The following is a 21,391-nucleotide window of genomic DNA, read 5'->3' as shown; positions in this document are numbered from 1 at the left end:
CAGGGGGGCGGGGGGACAATGCCCCCATAAGATCTTACACATTTGAAACACTACGGCAGAGAGTGTTATATCTGCATTAGGATGTAATATCTACTGCCCTGATTACATCCATATGATTAGGTAATGTATTTGCCATGCTTTAAAATTGTTACCAAGTCGCCAAATAACTGGATTCATGCTTATGCTGCTGAAATGCAAACCAGGAATCCCCTTGCTTTTTTATTAGCTAGGTATTCTTTTCGGAATGATACAAGTCATGAAAAACTCAAGTGTTTTACCAACATTAAACTGAGAAACTGTTAGGAGATCAGAAGCTGCCATCAACAGTCTAACCAGACCAACAAGTGTGCCTCAGCCAGTGGCGACAATTTTTAATCTTGCTAGGAGTAACACATGTCGTTGTCTCTACTTTGTGGATAAGCCTCCCATTTCACAATGACGCTTGCTGAGAGAATCTGTTTACCTGTTGGCTTACCAGCAGGCTTCTCATTCTGAGAACGTTCTGGCAACATTTCAATCAAAGATTTCAGGTTTTCACGGCTGGCATCATCATTAGGGTTTGTAGAATCTTTCGGGCTCAAATGCCGTGTTCTACTGGAGAAAGCTTTTCTTCCAGACGTTTCGTTCTCAGCTGCGGAGAACATCCTCAGTGGCGTTGCAGCCGGAGCAGGACCCAAGAAGCCGGACCCAAGAAGGTCAGAGCGCCTGCTCCGGCTGCAACGCCACTGAGGATGTTCTCCGCAGCTGAGAACGAAACATCTGGAAGGAAAACTTTCTCCAGTAGAACACGGCACTTGAGCCCGAAAGATTCTACAAACCCTAACATTTCAATCATTAGGCTAAAAGAATAACGCTAAGGAAGTACACAAGCAGCCACCTCCGTCGTAGTATCAGCTACAGCCCAACAATAGTAGAGATGAGGTGATTCAAAAATGTAATGTAATAAATAAGTAATAATAAAATAAATCCTGGTGAATGTGCCCAGAATAAACTACGGAACAGGCCTATAGCACTTCTTTCCACTTTGTGGAATAAATGTGTATGCACTCTCTTAGACACAGTCTAGCCCAGGGCTGTCAAACTCATTTGTTATGAGGGCCGGATCTGACATAAATGAGACCCTGTTGGGCCAAGCCATGTTGGGCCGGGCCAGGTGTGTTCCTATTTAAGATTAGGTAGCAGAAATATAAACTTTATAAAGGACACAGACAAACACAATCAAAGATTTAAAAAAAAAAAAACACCTTATAATATTCTTAAAACGTTAGCAATCATAGATAGGGTTGCCAATCCCCAGGTGGGGGAAGGGGATCCCCCGGTTTGCAGGCCCTCCCCCCGCTTCAGGGTCATCAGAAAGTGGGGGGGAGGGGAGAGAAGTGTCTGCTGGGTACTCATGATTCCCTATGGAGACTTATTCCCATAGAAAATCATGGAGAATTGATCAACAGGTATCTCGGGCTCTGGGGCCCCTGTTTTTTGAGGTAGAGGCACCACATTTTCAGTATAGTATCCAGTGGCTCTCCCCAAAATACTCCCCAAGTTTCAAAAATATTGGACCAGGGGTCCAATTCTATGAGCCCCCAAAGAAGGTGCCCCTATCCTTCATTAGTTCCTATGGAAGGAAGGCATTTAAAAGCTGTGCAGTCCCTTGAAATGTGATGGCCAAAACTCCCTTTGGAGTTCAATTATGCTTGTCATGCCCTTGTTCCTGGCTCCACCCCAATGTCTCCTGGCTCCACCCCCAAAGTCCCCAGATATTTCTTGAATTGGACTTGGCAACCCTAATCATAGATCTTAGAGGTACTTTCTTTGTATTTCTTCCATGGGATCCAGGGAATTGGGCAAAGGAAGCGCTGGCTCTTTTCTTCCTTTCCCAGGGGACCAGGAGAGGGAGGAGCCTCAGCCAACAGAAGGAAGAGAGGCTTGGCTCAGTAGCTCTGCTGCGCAATTGAGAGAGCCTGGCAAAGCAAGCTCTGCCTCCCCACTTTCCTCCCCAAGGGAGGAGACTGAGCCAATGAAGAAAACAGAAGTTTTGCTCTGTAGCTCCTGTGCAAGTGAGCAAGCCTGGCAAAGCAAGCTGGGATGCAGAAGGAAGCAAGAGAGGGAGAAGGAAGCAGATGATAGCCAGTTACTCGAGGGGCTGATAGAAGCCCTCCAGGGGCCTGAATTGGCCCCTGGGCTGCATGTCTGACACCCCTGCTCAAGCTCTTTCCATGGCCTATTAGAAAGTTCAAAGGCACAGCTAGTTTGTTCCTATATCGGCACAGTCTAGGGAGATAGGAATGGGCAACTATCAGAGGGCCCTACGTAGCTGTGAAGGAAGCAGGAAGAGGTCAGTTCTTCACCTCTGCATCCAGCAACCATTGCATGGTTGTGGTTCACACTAACTTATGCTTTTGACCTTACAGGCTCCTTCTCATAACTTCCTTTCCTCCTGCTTCCCATACTTGCTAACTACAACAGCCACAACAATGGTTTACTATATAACATGGTTTGGAATCACTCCCTGAAAGCCTTCTTGTAGCATTTCTGTTGGTGACTTGTTGCATCCCTCTTGCATGGATCAAGCCACAGGACACATTGTTTTCACAAGTCAACACAATTTCTTGCTGAGGTCATTCAATTTCCACACATTGCTCTTTTGGTTCCTTGCTTCATGTGATTATACCATGACTTGAGGGGATGCACCTCAGAGGTTGCACTCTTGAGGTCCAGATATGGAAATCAATGGCTTACATCCACAGGCCCCCAAGCTCATTTCCGCACTCACCCCAAGGAAGCCAAATTGCTCCCTTGCCCTTTAGGGTTGCCAATCCCCAGGTGGGGGCAGGGGATCCCCCAGTTTGGAGGCCCTCCCCCCCCACTTCAGGGTCATCAGAAAGCGGGGGGATGTCTCCTGGGCACTCCATTATTCCCTATGGAGACCAATTCCCATAGGGCATAATGGAGATTTGATCCATGGGTATCTGGGGCCCTGGGGAGGCTGTTTTTGAGGTAGAGGCACCAGTTTTTCAACATAGCATTCAATGCCTTTTCTCAAAACACTCTCCAGGTTTCAAAGGAACTGGACCAGGGGGTCCAATTCTATGAGCCCCAGAAGGAGGTGTCCCTATCCATTCTTTCCAATGGAGGGAAGGTATTTAAAAGGTGTGTAGTCTCTTTAAATGTGGTGGCCAGAACTCCCTTTGGAGTTCAATTATGTTTGTCACAACCTTGCTCCTGGCTCCACCCCCATTGTCTCCTGGCCCCACCCCCAATGTCTCCTGGCTCCACCCCCAATGTCTCCTGGCTCCACCCCCAATGTCTCCTAGCTCACCCCCAATGTCTCCTGGCTCACCCCCAATGTCTCCTGGCTCCACCCCCATTGTCTCCTGGCTCCACCCCCAATGTCTCCTGGCTCCATCCCCAATGTCTCCTGGCTCCACCCCCAATGTCTCCTGGCTCCATCCCCAATGTCTCCTGGCTCCACCCCCAATGTCTCCTGGCCCCACCCCCAATGTCTCCTGGCTCCACCCCCAATGTCTCCTGGCTCCACCCCCAATGTCTCCTGGCCCCACCCCCAATGTCTCCTGGCTCCACCCCCAATGTCTCCTGGCTCCACCCCCAATGTCCCCAGAGATTTCTTGAATTGGACCTGGCAACCCTGTTGCCCTTTGCTCATTGCACAGAATCCACCTATTCAACAAACTGCCTCTCTCATTTCAAGACACCTTCCCAAACTTAATTTTGTTTATACAATTGCAATTTCAAGCACGTTGATTGTAAGTATTGTTTCCTTAGCAAACAAAAACGCACAATCAAATAACCACCAAAATCTGGTGCAGCAATTTGCTAGGAGACACTGAAGCTTAACCAGCAGACCCCAGCGATAATAGGAAACAAAGCAGGCTGTAATGTAAAATGTTCCCAAGAAGCCAGGAGAACTTCACTCATCCCATCCAAGAATGCATTTAAGCATTTATGTAACATAAAACTCCAAACCTCATAAAAACACCACGGTCAGCATGACTGAGCCCAACTGTTCAGCAGTTACATGCTCAGAACCTGTACTTTATCCTTGTTTTCGGCAGCGTTAAATCCTTTCCACGGAAAGAGGCAACGCACACAAATTCCGCCATCTAAAGTCAGTGTATGTTTGGGCCCGGTGAACTAGAAAAGTAAATGTTACAAACAACCACCTCCAAGGGGAATGAGGACGTTCACTTGAGATCAACAGAAAGTTTTTGTTTTTTTTTAAACCCTTTTGTATCTAAATTACTTCATTGAAAGGAATGCAGAAATAATACCAGACAGAGTGTTTTACAATATGGTCTTCCTTTGTAAAAAAAATAAAATTGACCATATAATGCACGGCACTTGAAAACCACTGGAAACTCCAAACTCCAAACCACTTTAAAATCACTTAGACCAGGAGTGTCAAACTTGCAGTTCAGGGGCCAAATCAGGCCCCTGGAGGGCTCCTATCAGGCCCCCAAGCAACTGACAGTCATCTGCTTCCTTCTCCTTCTGTCTTGCTTCCTTCTGCGTAACAACTTGCTTTGCCAGGCTTGCTCAATGGCACAGGAGCTACGGAGCAAAACCTCTATTTTCTCCATTGGCTGAGGCTCCTCCCTTGTGGAGGAAGGGGGGAAAGAATAGCTTGCTTTGCACAGCAGAGCTACTGAGCCAAGCCTCTCTTCTTTCTATTGGCTGAGGCTCCCCGCCCAGTCTCCTGGGGAAGGAAGGAAAGAGCCAGAGCTTCCTTGCCCAGTTCCCTGAATCCCCCGGGAGAAATACAACGAAAGCATCTTTAAGACCAACGAGTGCTAATGTTTTAAGCATGTTTTAAGTTTTTTTTAAAAAATATATTTGTGTTTGTCGGTGTTCTTTATAAAATGTATATCTCCGCTACCTAATCTTAAATAGGTACGCACATGGCCTGGCCTGACATAGCTCAGCCCAGCCCGACATGGCCCGGCCCAACAAAGTCTCATTTATGTCAGATCCGGCCCTCATAACAAATGAGTTTGACAACCCTGTCTTAGACCTTAGTTCACATTATACATTGTCAGTGTATCGATTCAGGCAAGCTAAATGGGTCAACTGTAAGTCTGATTCCTTTGAGGCCGCTGGTAACAGTTTCAGCAACCTTGATTGTCTGTGATGAATAGAAATGACCGGGGCTTTTTTTGTCAGAAAAGCTCATCAGGAACTCATTTGCATATTAGGCCACACACCCTGACAGCGCCATTGTTTCACACAGGCTTTTTCCGTAGAAAAGGCCCAACAGGAACTCATTTGCATATGAGGCCACACCCCTGGCACCATGCCAGCCGGAACTGCGTTCCTGTGCATCCTTGCTCAAAAAAAGCCCTGGAAATGACGCCCTAGGTATCTAGGCACAGTCCTACCATCGTTCTGTGTGAGCACTGGCACCAAGAGAAAGACAAATGGGATCAGCCCTCTTACACACACACGTAGGCTTGCCCATAACATGGTCCTGCACAGCACTATATATGGGAATACCAGGATTGCACAGGCAGGGTCAATCTCTCACACACAACGTTCCTATCCAAGAATCCCCCACAATGGCCAATCAAATTGGAAAGGCCTACATAATTATAAAATACACACGCTCCCAGCATTCAAACACAAATGGCAGAAGTCTATGATAACATGCAGCTCCCATGCCATTGTTGGAAAAAAGTTCAGGGCCAAAAAATAGAGACATACAGACAAAGCATTAAGGTGCACAGACTGAGAGCAGTTATGGGCCCTGCGCCACGTCTAGGAAAACACAGTACATGATTGATGTATCTTCAGTCTCTTCTTTCTCATAGAAGAAGAAAGGTGGAAAGTCGCCGCAACAGTCCAGCCTAGGAGAACAATAGTGCCATACTCTGGTCGCTGCCCCTCTGTATTCTTGTTCCCATTCTCACAGCAGAACTCACATGGAGCAGGAGCTACAGTTGGAAGAGATCACAATTGCAGGAGATGTAGCAGGAAAATAACAGAGCCGCACACATGAATGGTATGAAGCGAGGTTTTTTACTTCTGGCACCAAAAGCAGGGTCCAGTTGAGCATCATAGCTCCAAAAATACTGAACCTCCCCCCCCCCCCGCCCCCGATCCTCAGACCGTCTTTTTAAGCACAAAGCAAGCTTAGCAGACAGGCTCACAAGTTTGTCTGATTCAACATCCCCCACCCCCTTCATTCCTTCTAGTACTTTTCCATACCTCCTGCCTCCATGCTTTATCAGCTCCAGCAAGAAGCTTCTCAATGAGGCCCCTTTGTGTTATCCTAATACACACCTGTGAACACCCACCCACTGAAGGCTGTCTGTGCTTCGAACGAACATTACATCAGACACCCTCTTTTTGAAGGCAGAAGCATGCTTTCATTCATTATTATAGGGGTATTGATTAATTATTCAGGGGTCCGCCTTCAGAGACAGAGATGAGACAAGACACAACTCATGCAACATTTAAAACCAGTGAATACCCATTCCCAATAGTGGAGGCGCCAAGACTTCATTTCATGGTCTTTGCTTGTGGGCCCAAGGATGACACATGCAGAGATGGCACAATTCTACTAGTATGTTTTCTACTAGTATGTGCAGACGTTCAACAGAGATCATCAAATAGCCATCTCTAGGGTAAGCAATGAAACTTAAAAAAAAAAAAATTTGACTACACATGAACCTGCCTTATACTGAATCACACCGTTATACTGAATCGCACGCACTGCTAGTACTGCCCACTCAGACTGGCAGTGGCTCTCCAGGTCTCAGGCAGAGATCTTTCAGATCAGCTGCCGGATTATTTTAACTGGAGATTAAGAACATAAGAGAAACCATGTTGGATCAGGTCGATGGCCCATCCAGTCCACACAGGAGTAAAAAAAAACCAAGTGCCATCCGGAGGTCCACCAGCGGGACCAGGACACTAGAAGCCCTCCCACTGTGCCCCCCTCAAGCACCAAGGATACAGGGCATCACTGCCCCAGACAGAGAGTTCCAACGATAAACCATGAATAATAGCCACTGATGGACCTCTGTTCCATATGCTTTGGGGAGATTTGGGGGGGGGGGAGGGTGACCCTGGGGCATTCTGCATGCCAAGTCTCAGGTTGTTTAACAATGCCATCTTAATAACACAAGTAAGCCCCACTGAACAGATCTGAGCAGGACTCCGGGTAGACCTGCTGAGGCTTGCTCTCTGGGGCTCCCTCTCTCTCTCTCTCTGGGTCACAGTCAATTCCTATGCTGATTTACCTGCCCAAATTCAAGCAAGCACTCAAAGGAAAGGGTGATCTTTCATAGCATAAGAATTATTACTCACTCGCAGGTTACTTGCCAAAAATGCCCTGGGAATTGTTCAGTAGAGAACTATTCTGCTTTCAACAGCAAAGGAAAGCCAGTAAACATTATTTTAAAGAGATGGCATGTTTCAGTTTTACCCAGAAACCCACAGCTGGGCTAGAAGTAGCATGCCCATATTGTGCCAGAATACAAAGTGACCCTTCAGCACCTCAGCTAGAGAATCAAAGACAGATGCATCATATTGGCATTAAATTTATTCAGGCCTTTATACGCCAGTCAGCACAACCCACAACATTAATGCCTCCCTAAGAGTAACTACACTTCTGGAAGCTCTTAACAGCTGCTTTCATTATTCATTAGCAGCACTACCAGTTTACCTTATTTTAATAGACCAGGGGTGGCCAACGGTAGCTCTCCCAATATTTTTTACCTACAACTCCCATCAGCCCCAGCCAGCATGGCCAATGGCTGGGGCTGAGGGGAGCTGCAGGCAAAAAACATCTGGAGAGCTACAGTTGGCCACCCCTGTAATAGACTGTCAGGGATAAGCTGTTCTCCATTGCTAGGGATGCTTTTAAAGTTGCCACACTCTGTGAACAGGAAGCATTTCATTAAGAGTAGTACATCTTAATCCAGCTAAGAAAATGAAGACCATACATGCTCTAGCTATGCAACTACAGAACCTGTCATGTGAAAGGTATTTGAGAAAATCCTGGGAGGGGGGAAGAACAAAAAAAAATTAAGAGACTTGAAACCTGAATTCTTTTTTTCAACTGACTTTTTCCCGTCTCGAAGCTGAAAAGGACAACTTCTGTGGGGGTTTCTGTAACGCAAAAGGGTAGGCCCTCTGTGTGTTTACTATGTGAATCATCACAAGTATTTTTGTTCTAACCACCATTTCTGTCCTCTGTATTTAGTTGTCCTAATGCTAGAAGGATGTATCACTGAGGAATTTCTGCATTGTTTGTTTAGGCTTATGCGCAACATTGCAACATCGCCATAGTTTTACAACAGACATTTAAGAGGCAAGCCCGAAAGTAGGCCATGTAATGCAGAAATCCTCACTCTGTCAATTACTATGCTTCGTAATAATTACCAGCGGCTTTCATACAAAGAGAGCCACATGCAGTTCACCACAAAGACAACATTCGTTTCAGATTTTGGATCTGTTATTTCTTTTTAGTCCTATAGCAATGGTATGGACAATTTTCAGTGCAGCTGGAAACCAAGGAAGGTGAGCCATCGTGCGCACTGCATAATAATGTCATCCCCAACATTAATTGCCCCCTTGGGTCTTTGTGGGTACATACATTTAAACCCAACTGGAGATGAGGCCACTATAGCCCTACCCTCCGTTCTCTCAATAGTTCGGTTGCCTGCCTCAGGCCTACATGTGCTGTGGCAAGCAGGACTCCAGATGTGTTGCGCTGCAGATAAAGGGCAATGAAGAGATTGGAAGGGAGCAGATAAGAGAAGTTATGGCAACTTCTCCCACTGCACGGGGAGTTTTGAAAGAATGCATCTGGTGACCAGATTCCAATAAAGAAACATTCTCCCGCCTTCTAAACTTTTAAAAAAACTTTTTTTTTTTAGTTTGATCATCATTTCTCTAGCATTTTTAATACTGCTTTGCAACCTTTAGCTTGTTTGACTTTGTGCCAATTTTGGGATGCAAGTTACTATTGTCCCCTTTTGCAGTTTAAGAGGATGACCCTCTTATCTGCTATAGCTAAGCAGATATATAAGAGTGACACTAAGTGTTTATATAGTGCTTTCAGTGTTCAAAGCTTCACATCCTAACAACATCCCTGCAACATCAGCCAGTATTTTTATTTCCTATCGCTGACTGGCAACTGAGGCGGAGAGAGAGAGACTTTCCTAAAGCCACCTGCGGTTCGGCTGAGATCTAAACCGGAAATCTCCCAATTCATAGCTCATTTTCTTAACTATACTAGACCAAGCAAAACCACTTCAGCTACGCTGCGTCACTCAACTTTGCTAATGACTCTAATTCCATGAATGCTGGGGTCAGAAGGTCAGTTGTGAAATGATTTCCAATTTTTTTATACATAAAAACGGATGGAAAAGATCTGAAAAAAAATATATACTGGTCCTATCTAATTAGAAGATAATCCACCTTTGTCAAGATTCTTTAAGATTTAACCGCCACTATCGAATGTTAATATAATGCTGCAGCTACTACGACAATGCAATCAGCTAAATTTTTGCTGTTCTTGATTTGAAGGTCAAGCCAGGGAAACGGCAGGTACAAAGGGCAGTTCTTCGTCAGTCAATAAGCATCTCAGCAAAACCTTTACTCAGAAATCAGTCCCTCCCACCGAGCGCAGTGAGAATCACCCCTCGGCAAGCATGTTGCGCACTTAAAACAGGCATCTGATCAGTCTAATCCCACAACGTTAACTTTCAATCGTGTGGAAATAAGCTTTTAGCTGACACCCCCAAATTTCAGTTCTACCATCTGCTTACAAACTTCCTTTTTTTTTACATGAAAGTGAGGGAGAAGCAGACATTTAGCACAAATTCAGATTTCGTGGGAGACCAAAATGCAAACGCTCAATCTGAAAAATAGTTACGCTGCAAGATTTCTGGATGTGAATTCAAGGTTCTTTTAGAACATACATTTTAAAAGCATGAAATCTGTCTCCAACACGCTGCCCAAATAGTGCCCATCTTGTACAATGTCCAAAAATAGAGTGTCAGTAATAAAGGCCCGAAACTTTATCCCGCTCTCAAACAATGTTTTGGAATTTGTTTTGGAACTATCAAAATGTGTCCCAAGCCCACACAAACTCTCTGTTCCAAGTGCACCAACCCCACAGTCATATACAGTAAAGAGGCTAGCAGCCTAACTCTAATGCATGTTTCCACAGGAGTTAAATCCTACTGAATTCAAAGTGACTTGCTCTCAAATAAGCATGCACAGGACCGCAGCTGAATTCACGTTTAATTGTGAGCACAAACAAATTTCTTTAGTGATCAGCAGCAAGTCAAATTGTAGGTTTAAGAGTCTGGATGAAATAACGTGTCTCACTGAACATTCGTACAAGTCTAAATTTGAAATTATTTATAATTCCTGCTTCAGCTAGAGAAAACAGAATCATAATGATACTTGCGGGGTTTAAATGTGATTCCTAAACACAACTTTATACATATTAACAGCAGAGGGAACGAGAACAAGCTAGCTCATATTAAGTTCATGAAATAAAAGTCATTCCCATTTTGCTAGTGAATGCATTCTGCTTTCTTGGTTTGTGCGAAAGTCTGTGCATAATGTACTGACACAAGGCATGAACTGCCTTTTTATGTCTCATGCTGGCAAACCTGATTGTTCTTTCTGTGGGTGTGCCACGTGGCCCAGAGATAGGGTTGCCAGCTCTGTGTTGGAAAATACCTGGAGACTTTGGGGGTGGACCCAGGAGAGGGCGGGGTTTGGGGAAGAGTGCTATAGAGTCCACTCTTCAAAGCAGCCATTTTCTCCAGGGGAGATTATCTCTGCCAGCCAGACATCAATTGTAAAAGCAGAAGATCTCCAGGTCCCAACTGGAGGCTGGCAACCCTACAAGAGGATAGGTTTGTGGGTTTTCATTTTTGTTGTTGTTTGATAGAAATGTCAGATAATTACAGTCCAACCTAAACATGTTTGCTGAGAAATAAAGAAGTACCAATGGCAGCAATTCAACAGATATCCATAGCCCACTAAATGCCAAAGAGCCAGTTTGGTGTAGTGGTTAAGTGTGTGGACTCTTATCTGGGAGAACCGGGTTTGATTCCCCACTCCTCCACTTGCAGCTGCTGGAATGGCCTTGGGTCAGCCAGAGCTCTGGCAGAGATTGTCCTTGAAAGGGCAGCTGCTGTGAGAGCCCTCTCCAGCCCCACCCACCTCACAGGGTGTCTGTTGTGGGGGAGGAAGGGAAAGGAGATTGTGAGCCGCTCTGAGACTCTTCGGAGTGGAGGGCGGGATATAAATCCAGTATCTTCATCTACCTCACAGGGTGTCTGTTGTGGGGGAGGAAGGGAAAGGAGATTGTGAGCTGCTCTGAGACTCTTTGGAGTGGAGGGCAGGATATAAATCCAATATCTTCATCTACCTCACAGGGTGTCTGTTGTGGGGGAGGAAGGTAAAGGAGATTGTGAGCCGCTCTGAGACTCTTCGGAGTGGAGGGCGGGATATAAATCCAATATCTTCATCTACCTCACAGGGTGTCTGTTGTGGGGGAGGAAGGGAAAGGAGATTGAGAGCCGCTCTGAGACTCTTCGGAGTGGAGGGCAGGATATAAATCCAATATCTTCAAACAAAAACTGATTAGGTGATGCATTGGATTAAACAGAAATTCAAAACAACCTATATGTATGTATAATCCAAAAATCTATGTATAATCATCAAGACAAGCACTGAAAACCAGTTGAATTTAGTGTGTCGGTACTACAAGGGGATGTGCACAAAATACTAACGCATGGCCTCACTATATACATTGCCTTGTTTCTCTGCATTATTCTACAAGTGCACATAGTCTGGCTAAAGTGTCTGCCAAACTGCCATGCTTTCACTCCTGTAATCATTAGGGGGCATAAATACAGGGCAGAGCTTGTCATGCCACTGGACATGCAGAATTTTCTCCAAGACATTGGTATAGAATGATACAGCCGCTAATCTTCCTAATAGTCAGATGAGAAAGGAGCTATGAAGCAGAAAGGGCCTGAGAAGGATGCATTTCATTTGAGCCAATCTGTGCTTAGTTGTAACCAGGAGTATTGCCATTGGGAGAAAACAGGTGGGGACTGCCCAGCACTGCAGACCCTCAAAGTGCTTCTCAGCCGCTTGTGGACTGGGGAGCATTCCGAACAGCTGTTTTACTAAGCAACTTCTAAAAGATGCTTCCTTCCCATTCTTGCAGAATGAAGATTTTGGCAAGAGCTGTTAATGTCACCAAAGACTTTGCAGATGGTATCAGAAATAAGTATGAAGTGGAAAAACCAATCAAAGACAGATTTATACACAGTTTAAGGCCTCAGAATATAAGGGGCTCTATTTTTTTTTAATTACTGTTAGAAGAATACACAGTTTTTGGTAATGCTGTGGAATCTCTTAAATCTGACATAGCATAGGACCTCAGCAGTAGTTATTACACAGTATAGAGCACAGCAGCAGTGCAGTTTCCATGTTTCAGGTTTCCCTGTGTTTTCCTAACCCACTTTCCCAGCAAGTGGCCACCATCTCTCTCTCCTGGGTCACAGGTTGTTGTTTTTTGTTGATTTCAATCTGTTTTTTAAAATTGGAAATAGAGTATTTTATAGTGATATAATGTTATAACGCCCCTTCGGTTGCAGATATACACCTTTCCCCTTATATCTCCACAATAAAAAGGGTTAGAGATTATTTCAAAAAAATGAAAGCTGGAAAGTCAGAGAACCTATTACGCACATTTTTCTTACATTATAGCACTAAAAATATATATATATATTCTGTTGCCATATTTAAAATAAAAGCTCCCTGGTGGCATGGGGAAGAAATAGACACCATAGGGACAGGGTGAGGGAAATGGATGCCATGTGGGCAGGAACATCCAAATTTTCTTGCCCACACATTTATCACGCCTTTACTACAACCTTTCCCAAAACTTCAGTGCAAAAGCAGATTTCAGAAAGTTAGGAGAAAAGCCAGAGAATGTACCATAATGCTGAGGAGAAGTGTGGGAGGTAGGGGAGAGGCAGTTAACAACAGCATTAAACTTGGGGCGGAGAATCCATGTGGAAATGGCCAGTATGTCTTTCTCTGTCCAAAATACTAGTATAGGCCACAATGTAAGAGAGTTAATTTTTTCTTAAAATAAACTACCTTAATCTGTTATCTAACCTGTGCAGATCTATGCAGGTTCAGGCTTCCCAGTGTGAAAGGTACATAGTTGTTATGGCCGCAGCAGCACTACTGGGGTAACAATATTCCACATGAACTATGTTTTCAATAGCATTTCAAACCCACCCAAAATCCCTCATGCTTTTAAGCTTAACATGTAGTATCCCAAAGTTTCCGCATGCGAAGGGAAAACCTGTTAACATCAATTCCATTTTTTTTCTTTCTTTCCAGAGCAGGAAAATTAATAAAGAAACTCAAATACAGGGCACGGGGAAGCTTTGCGAAATCTGCTAGTCCAACTCCCCGCCCCCAATGAAATTTATAAATCAAAGCTAAGCTCTTAAAATCTCAGCCACTACCATGTAAATAAAACCTACTTGATCTACCCTTCAGTTCAATTATAGCTGGTTTCAAACAGTGAAAATGTAGGAAGAGGGGGGGGGAGGGTCTGAAATGTTCAGCTCTGCGTATCTCTGGCAGCGTTATGGACTGTGCTGTGTGTTTTGGGTTGCCTGACTCAAAACGCTTGCTGCTGATGGCTGAATCTATTGTGCTAACTCAAACCACAATCCTCAGCCTATGCACATGGAAGTAGACACAGATGATTCCCAATGGAATGTTCTTCCAAGAATTTTATCCATGAGATTAACAAAACAATTCTTAGGCCCAGCTGATATTCGCAGCACAGCGTACAAACAAGAGACAGTCCCAATAAAAGTGATGTTGAAAAGCAAGTCAAACAAACTGAGTACTTTACGGAGCTTGTAACATGAACTATTACAAGAGACCAGCCTGAATAGCTGACTTCTGGTTAGAAGACCCCCAGCCCCCGCTGCTCCTCGGACTTCATGACCCATTGAGTCCACGGCGGACATTTTTCACTCCGGACCAAAATACATGCCCGTGTATAAAACTGTGCCAGTTGAGGATCAGACATCTGATAAAGTGGGTTCTAATCTACCCAAGCCGATCCCACAATAAATGCGTTAATATTAAAGATGCTGCAAGAGGCTGTTGTGTTTGCGTAAGTGCCTACATAACACGAGGCCTTTTCTCTAGCAGTCGGCAATGTCGGCGTCAATGGCTCCCTCAGTGACAACAGATCACATTAGATACAAAGGAGGAGCAAAGTACATTCTCAAAACCTTTGGTCCATCGGCAAGATGAAGGGAAAGCATTACTTCACATACCCTACTATGCTCCGATGCCAAAGTTCGTAATGCGACTGGCTCCATCTCTCCCAAAATCTGACTTGGAACTAGCTGCTTGGCACGTCCCCCCCACCCACATGTCGTAATCTGGTTGCCCAGTGCACTCTTAGGGAGGAAGGCAGCAGAAACGGAACTTGCCCAAACAGTTCCTGATTAGCCCTGTAGACTGCCGGAATCTTCCATGCTTACTGCATCACCCAGAGGCCCTGAAAATGTGCAAGAGCCTTTACCAGGATGCAGCCTGGCTATGCAAAGCGGAATAAGCCAGTGCAGAGTCTGTTGAGGCAAGAGTGAACGTCCTGTAGCAAAAATGCCAAGCATATTTGTTGGAAGGTGGGGGGGGGGGGTCTTGCTTGCTCGCTTCTTGCCTTGCTAGCTTGGTACACACAATGGCTAGGCTAGCTTGTGCGGTCCCATGGATCCGGCTTGCAGTGCTCTCAACACCTTTTGCTTGCCAGGAAGCTGGAGCAGCGCTGCCATTTCCCATGGCTACCAGTCTCACGAACCTGAGCTTTATCTTCACCTCCTGCGCAGAGTCCCCAGCGGTCAGCAGCCTGACCGGCGAGAACCCAAAAGAAGCCCGTCCCCACTCTTGAAAGGGCCATTGCTCCCCATGATGGGAGGGAAGGTGGCTCAGTGGTAGAGCATCTGCGTGGGAAGCAGAAGGTCCCAGGTTCAATCCCCGGCATCTCCAAAAAAGGGTCCAGGCAAGTAGGTGTGAAAATCCTCAGCTTGAGGCCCTGGAGAGCCGCTGCCAGTCTGAGAAGACAATACTGACTTTGATGGACTGAGGGTCTGCTTCAGTATAAGGCAGCTTCATATGCAGGAGGGACGGTGGCGCAGTGGTAGAGCATCTGCTTGGGAAGCAGAAGGTCCCAGGTTCAATCCCCGGCATCTCCAACTAAGAAGGGTCCAGGCAAAGAGGTGTGAAAAACCTCAGCTTGAAACACAGGGAGGGACGGTGGCTCAGTGATAGAGCAGGGAAGCAGAAGGTCCCAGGTTCAATCCCTGGCATCTCCAACTGAAAAGGGTCCAGGCAAAGAGGTGTGGAAAACCTCAGCTGGAGACCCTGGAGAGACACAGGGAAGGACGGTGGCTCAGTGGCAGAGCATCTGCTTGGGAAGCAGAAGGTCCCAGGTTCAATCCCCGGCATCTCCAACTAAAAAGGGTCCAGGCAAAGAGGTGTGGAAAACCTCAGCTGGAGACCCTGGAGAGCCGCTGCCAGTCTGAGAAGACAATACTGACTTTGATGGACTGAGGGTCTGATTCAGTATAAGGCAGCTTCATATGTAGGAGGGATGGTGGCTCAGTGGTAGAGCATCTGCTTGGTAAGCAGAAAGTCCCAGGTTCAATCCCTGGCATCTCCAAAAAAGGGTCCAGGCAAAGAGGTGTGAAAAACCTCAGCTGGAGACCCTGGAGAGCCGCTGCCAGTCTGAGCAGGCAACTTCGATGGACCCACCAGAACCCAGCAGAAGGCAGCTTCCACACGTTCATGATCGGCGCGCGGGTTACTGCAGCCGCCGGCTCCGGCTCCCTGGGCCGCCTGGCCCGCGCTGCCTCCCCCCTCCCTTCCTCTTGCAACGGGTACTCACAGTCGCTCCGCATTCCGGGGAACGCCTCGAGGCACCGTCCTGAAGGCCAGCCCGTGACAATCCACGTTGGCTCCCGAGCAGGTACATTTCGCGGGGCAGCCCCGAGCGCTCGGCGCCCAAAGCGGGACGCTCCAGAGCCCCAGCAGCAAGCAGAGGCGCCGCCAGCGCGGAGCCCTCCCGGCAGCAGCCGGCATGCTCGCCTCTTCCCCGGACGCGAGGGCCGAAGAACGCCGAGTCCCCTGCAGCAGCAGCGAGCTCAGCCCCGCATCGCCCTCCGCTCGCCGGGCTGCTGCTCCTTTTGCGCCCAGGCGGGACGAGCGCCGGCCCGAGTCTCCTCCTCTCCGGCCAGCCCAGGTAACCGCGCTGCGGGAGCCACCCAGCCGCTGGCTTCCAAGGAGAGCCCTCCGGGGACGGGCGGCAGCAGCCAGACGCTGAGCTCCGAGCCGCCGGCGCTGGGGAAGCTCCACGAGCGCTCGCCGCCCGCCGCCCCCTCGGCGCACTGGGCGAGGCCCGGCCCGGAGCCGCCCCCCACCCCACCCCAAAAGAACACCTTCGCTCCTCATTGGCGGCCGCGCGGCTGACGTCAGCAAACTTCGGGGGGGAAAAAACTTGGGCCGAGGAAGGTAGAGCGAAAAGTTTGGGGAGCGCCCCGGAGAGAAAGGCGGCGAAGCAGGGCGGCGGCAGAGGGAAGGTTGGAGTCCGAGCCACGGTCCTCTTCGCTCTGCGGGTGCGGGCAGCGGGGGAGAGGGAGCTCTGGAGCACGAGCCGAGCGGCGAGCGGCTGCTGATGTCTCCGGACGCTGCCTGGGGAAGGCGAGGCCTTGGGGTTCGGTGCAGGGGTTAAGCGCGCCCACTCGTATCTGGGAGAGCCGGAGGCTCCTCCGCTTGCAGCTGCTGGAATGGCCTTGGGTCAGCCAGAGCTCTCTCGTCTGGGAGAACCGGGGTTGATTCCCCCACTCCTCCACTTGCAGCTGCTGGCATGGCCTTGGGTCAGCCATAGCTCCCTCATCTGGGAGAACCTGGTTTGATTCCCCCACTCCTCCACTTGCAGCTGCTGGAATGGCCTTGGGTCAGCCATAGCTCCCTCATCTGGGAGAACCTGGTTTGATTCCCCCACTCCGCCACTTGCAGCTGCTGGAATGGCCTTGGGTCAGCCAGAGCTCTCTCATCTGGGAGAACCGGGTTTGATTCCCCCACTCCTCCACTTGCAGCTGCTGGAATGGCCTTGGGTCAGCCAGAGCTCTCTCATCTGGGAGAACCTGGTTTGATTCCCCCACTCCTCCACTTGCAGCTGCTGGAATGGCCTTGGGTCAGCCAGAGCTCTCTCATCTGGGAGAACCTGGTTTGATTCCCCCACTCCGCCACTTGCAGCTGCTGGAATGGCCTTGGGTCAGCCAGAGCTCTCTCATCTGGGAGAACCGGGTTTGATTCCCCCACTCCTCCACTTGCAGCTGCTGGAATGGCCTTGGGTCAGCCAGAGCTCTCTCATCTGGGAGAACCTGGTTTGATTCCCCCACTCCTCCACTTGCAGCTGCTGGAATGGCCTTGGGTCAGCCAGAGCTCTCTCATCTGGGAGAACCTGGTTTGATTCCCCCACTCCTCCACTTGCAGCTGCTGGAATGGCCTTGGGTCAGCCAGAGCTCTCTCATCTGGGAGAACCTGGTTTGATTCCCCCACTCCTCCACTTGCAGCTGCTGGAATGGCCTTGGGTCAGCCAGAGCTCTCTCATCTGGGAGAACCTGGTTTGATTCCCCCACTCCTCCACTTGCAGCTGCTGGAATGGCCTTGGGTCAGCCAGAGCTCTCTTATCTGGGAGAACCGGGTTTGATTCCCCCACTCCTCCACTTGCAGCTGCTGGAATGGCCTTGGGTCAGCCAGAGCTCTCTCATCTGGGAGAACCTGGTTTGATTCCCCCACTCCTCCACTTGCAGCTGCTGGAATGGCCTTGGGTCAGCCAGAGCTCTCTCATCTGGGAGAACCTGGTTTGATTCCCCCACTCCTCCACTTGCAGCTGCGGGAATGGCCTTGGGTCAGCCAGAGCTCTCTCATCTGGGAGAACCGGGGTTGATTCCCCCACTCCTCCACTTGCAGCTGCTGGAATGGCCTTGGGTCAGCCAGAGCTCTCTCATCTGGGAGAACCGGGGTTGATTCCCCCACTCCTCCACTTGCAGCTGCTGGAATGGCCTTGGGTCAGCCAGAGCTCTCTCATCTGGGAGAACCGGGGTTGATTCCCCCACTCCTCCACTTGCAGCTGCTGGAATGGCCTTGGGTCAGCCAGAGCTCTCTCGTCTGGGAGAACCGGGGTTGATTCCCCCACTCCTCCACTTGCAGCTGCTGGAATGGCCTTGGGTCAGCCAGAGCTCTCTCATCTGGGAGAACCGGGGTTGATTCCCCCACTCCTCCACTTGCAGCTTCTGGAATGGCCTTGGGTCAGCCAGAGCTCTCTTATCTGGGAGAACCGGGTTTGATTCCCCCACTCCTCCACTTGCAGCTGCTGGAATGGCCTTGGGTCAGCCAGAGCTCTCTCGTCTGGGAGAACCGGGGTTGATTCCCCCACTCCTCCACTTGCAGCTGCTGGCATGGCCTTGGTCAGCCAGAGCTCTCTCGTCTGGGAGAACCGGGTTTGATTCCCCCACTCCTCCACTTGCAGCTGCTGGAATGGCCTTGGGTCAGCCAGAGCTCTCTCATCTGGGAGAACCGGGGTTGATTCCCCCACTCCTCCACTTGCAGCTGCTGGAATGGCCTTGGGTCAGCCAGAGCTCTCTCGTCTGGGAGAACCGGGGTTGATTCCCCTCCGCCACTTGCAGCTGCTGGAATGGCCTTGGGTCAGCCAGAGCTCTCTCATCTGGGAGAACCGGGGTTGATTTCCCCCACTCCTCCACTTGCAGCTGCTGGAATGGCCTTGGGTCAGCCATAGCTCTCTCATCTGGGAGAGCCGGGGTTGATTCCCCCACTCCTCCACTTGCAGCTGCTGGAATGGCCTTGGGTCAGCCAGAGCTCTCTCATCTGGGAGAACCGGGGTTGATTCCCCCACTCCTCCACTTGCAGCTGCTGGAATGGCCTTGGGTCAGCCAGAGCTCTCTTGTCTGGGAGAGCCGGAGTTTGATTCCCCTCCGCCACTTGCAGCTGCTGGAATGGCCTTGGGTCAGCCAGAGCTCTCTCGTCTGGGAGAACCGGGTTTGATTCCCCCACTCCTCCACTTGCAGCTGCTGGAATGGCCTTGGGTCAGCCATAGCTCTCTTATCTGGGAGAACCGGGTTTGATTCCCCACTCCTCCACTTGCACCTGCTGGCATGGCCTTGGGTCAGCCAGAACTCTGGCAGAGGTTGTCCTTGAAAGGGCAGCTGCTGGGAGAGCTCTCTCAGCCCCACCCACCTCACAGGGGGGGGTCTGTTGTGAGAGAGGAAGGGAAAGGAGATGGTGAGCCGCTCTGAGACTCTTCGGAGTGGAGGGCGGGATATAAATCCAATATCTTCTTGTGCGGACTCTTATCTGGCAGAACCGGGTTTGATGCCCCACTCCTCCACTTGCAGCTGCTGGAATGGCCTTGGGTCAGCCAGAGCTCTGGCAGAGGTTGTCCTTGAAAGGGCAGCTGCTTTGAGAGCCCTCTCCAGCCCCACCCACCTCACAGGGTGTCTGTTGTGGGGGAGGAAGGGAAAGGAGATGGTGAGCTGCTCTGAGACTCTTCGGAGTGGAGGGCGAGATATAAATCCAATATCTTCATCTACCTCACAGGGTGTCTGTTGTGGGGGAGGAAGGTAAAGGAGATTGTGAGCCGCTCTGAGACTCTTCGGAGTGGAGGGTGGGATATAAATCCAATATCTTCTTGTGCGGACTCTTATCTGGGAGAACTGGGTTTGATGCCCCACTCCTCCACTTGCACCTGCTAGCATGGCCTTGGGTCAGCCATAGCTCTGGCAGAGGTTGTCTTTGAAAGGGCAGCTGCTGTGAGAGCCCTCTCAGCCCCACCCGCCTCACAGGGGGGGTCTGTTGTGGGGGAGGAAGGGAAAGGAGATTGTGAGCCGCTCTGAGACTCTTCAGAGTGGAGGGCGGGATATAAATCCAATATCTTCTTCCTTTCGCGTTAGGTGCTAAGCACTGGGCAGGTGTTCCGCTCTCTCATCCCTGGGGAGGTAAGAGGAATTTCCTCGATCGCCTCAACAAAATACTCTGAATTAGAGCTCGACTTGCAGCCCAAGAGATACAGCTATCCACCTAGACAGTTTCCACTGAAAAAACAGAGTTTGGACAGAAATATTGGTGGATTTAACGCTCAGTGCATTTGATTAGAAATCACAGTACCACTTCCAGGTGGGACCTGGGGATCTCCTGTCGTTATAATAGATTTACAGGTGACAAAGATTTGTTCCCCTGGAGAAAATGACTGCTGTGAAGCGCCAGCTGTATGGTATTATACCCAGTTGAGGTCCTTTCACTCCCTAAACCTGCCATCCCCAAGTATGGACCAGTGCTCCCTCTAAGCTGAGTTAGTGTGAGCTAGCTCACAGTTTTTTAGCTTCCAGAGCAAACAAATGTGTGCAGTAGCTCACAACTTGAATGCCACTAGCTCACAAAGTAGAATTTTTGCTCACGAGGCTCCTCAATTTAGAGGGAGTATTTGTCTGGACCGAACTATTTTCATTTGGGTTTAGGCACGCACCTCTAAGAATAAAGCAAGGTGTACGTTGTAAAGCCCAGAAAGGCCAAAATGCAATGTAAACAGATCTTCCTGTGTACCATCAGTTGATTTAGAAACCTGGTACCAGCACACTCAGAAGAATGGCCATTCTTTTCTCATATGTCAGAAACATGGTTATGCAGACATATGGAATTGCCTTTCTGTTGTTCGCAAGTGCTTAACAACAGTGGGGACAAGGCTAAAAAGCACTTTAAATGGTATGTCTGAATTAGGCCTAACTCAACACGGGATAAATTTGTCGGGGGGTTTAGGTAAATAATAATCTTTGAGTCTCAGCTCATTATCTGTAAAATAGGGGTAATAGTAGGGACCTACTTATGAGAAAATACCAAACATTAAAATCTGTGTGATATCGTTTCTTAAGATAATCAAATTCTACAAAACAATTTGCAATACTCCGAAACCCTTCATCGGGTTGCATATTTTTTTAAAAAGACAAGTGCGGGAAGGAAATAAAATGTTTCGAGCCGTGATCATGGAGCTTTTTTTGGACATTCTGGTAGACTTTGGAGGCACTGGGCTGCAGGGCAGAACGGATGTTTGATCATGCTCACAAGGCCCGTGGCCTTATGGTGTGCAGAAGGTGAAAACAGTGCACACTTCTGTTGGGAATATAAAAACCAGTCGTTGATCAACTGTTTCTCTGACACCCAACAGAATACACCGGAGCCAAGAGTGCAGAAAAAAGGAACAGTATTGGAGAATGACTGGTTG

The 21,391-nt window shown here is 48.6% G+C and overlaps 1 protein-coding gene across 1 annotated transcript in view; it reads right to left on the bottom strand.

Annotated features, from left to right (window-relative positions):
* SLIT3 (slit guidance ligand 3) overlaps nucleotides 1–16,173 on the bottom strand; it is an 884,772-nt gene extending 868,599 nt beyond the window's left edge. Inside the window, exon 1 of the mRNA XM_060240620.1 lies at nucleotides 15,980–16,173. Within this exon, the coding sequence (XP_060096603.1) occupies nucleotides 15,980–16,173 (194 nt within the window). The remainder of the gene's footprint in view (nucleotides 1–15,979) is intronic.
* Nucleotides 16,174–21,391: the final 5,218 nt, after the last annotated feature.

The sequence above is a fragment of the Heteronotia binoei genome, chromosome 5, assembly GCF_032191835.1.
Source record: "Heteronotia binoei isolate CCM8104 ecotype False Entrance Well chromosome 5, APGP_CSIRO_Hbin_v1, whole genome shotgun sequence".
NCBI lineage: Eukaryota > Metazoa > Chordata > Lepidosauria > Squamata > Gekkonidae > Heteronotia > Heteronotia binoei.
This window is presented reverse-complemented; position numbering and strand designations above follow the sequence as displayed.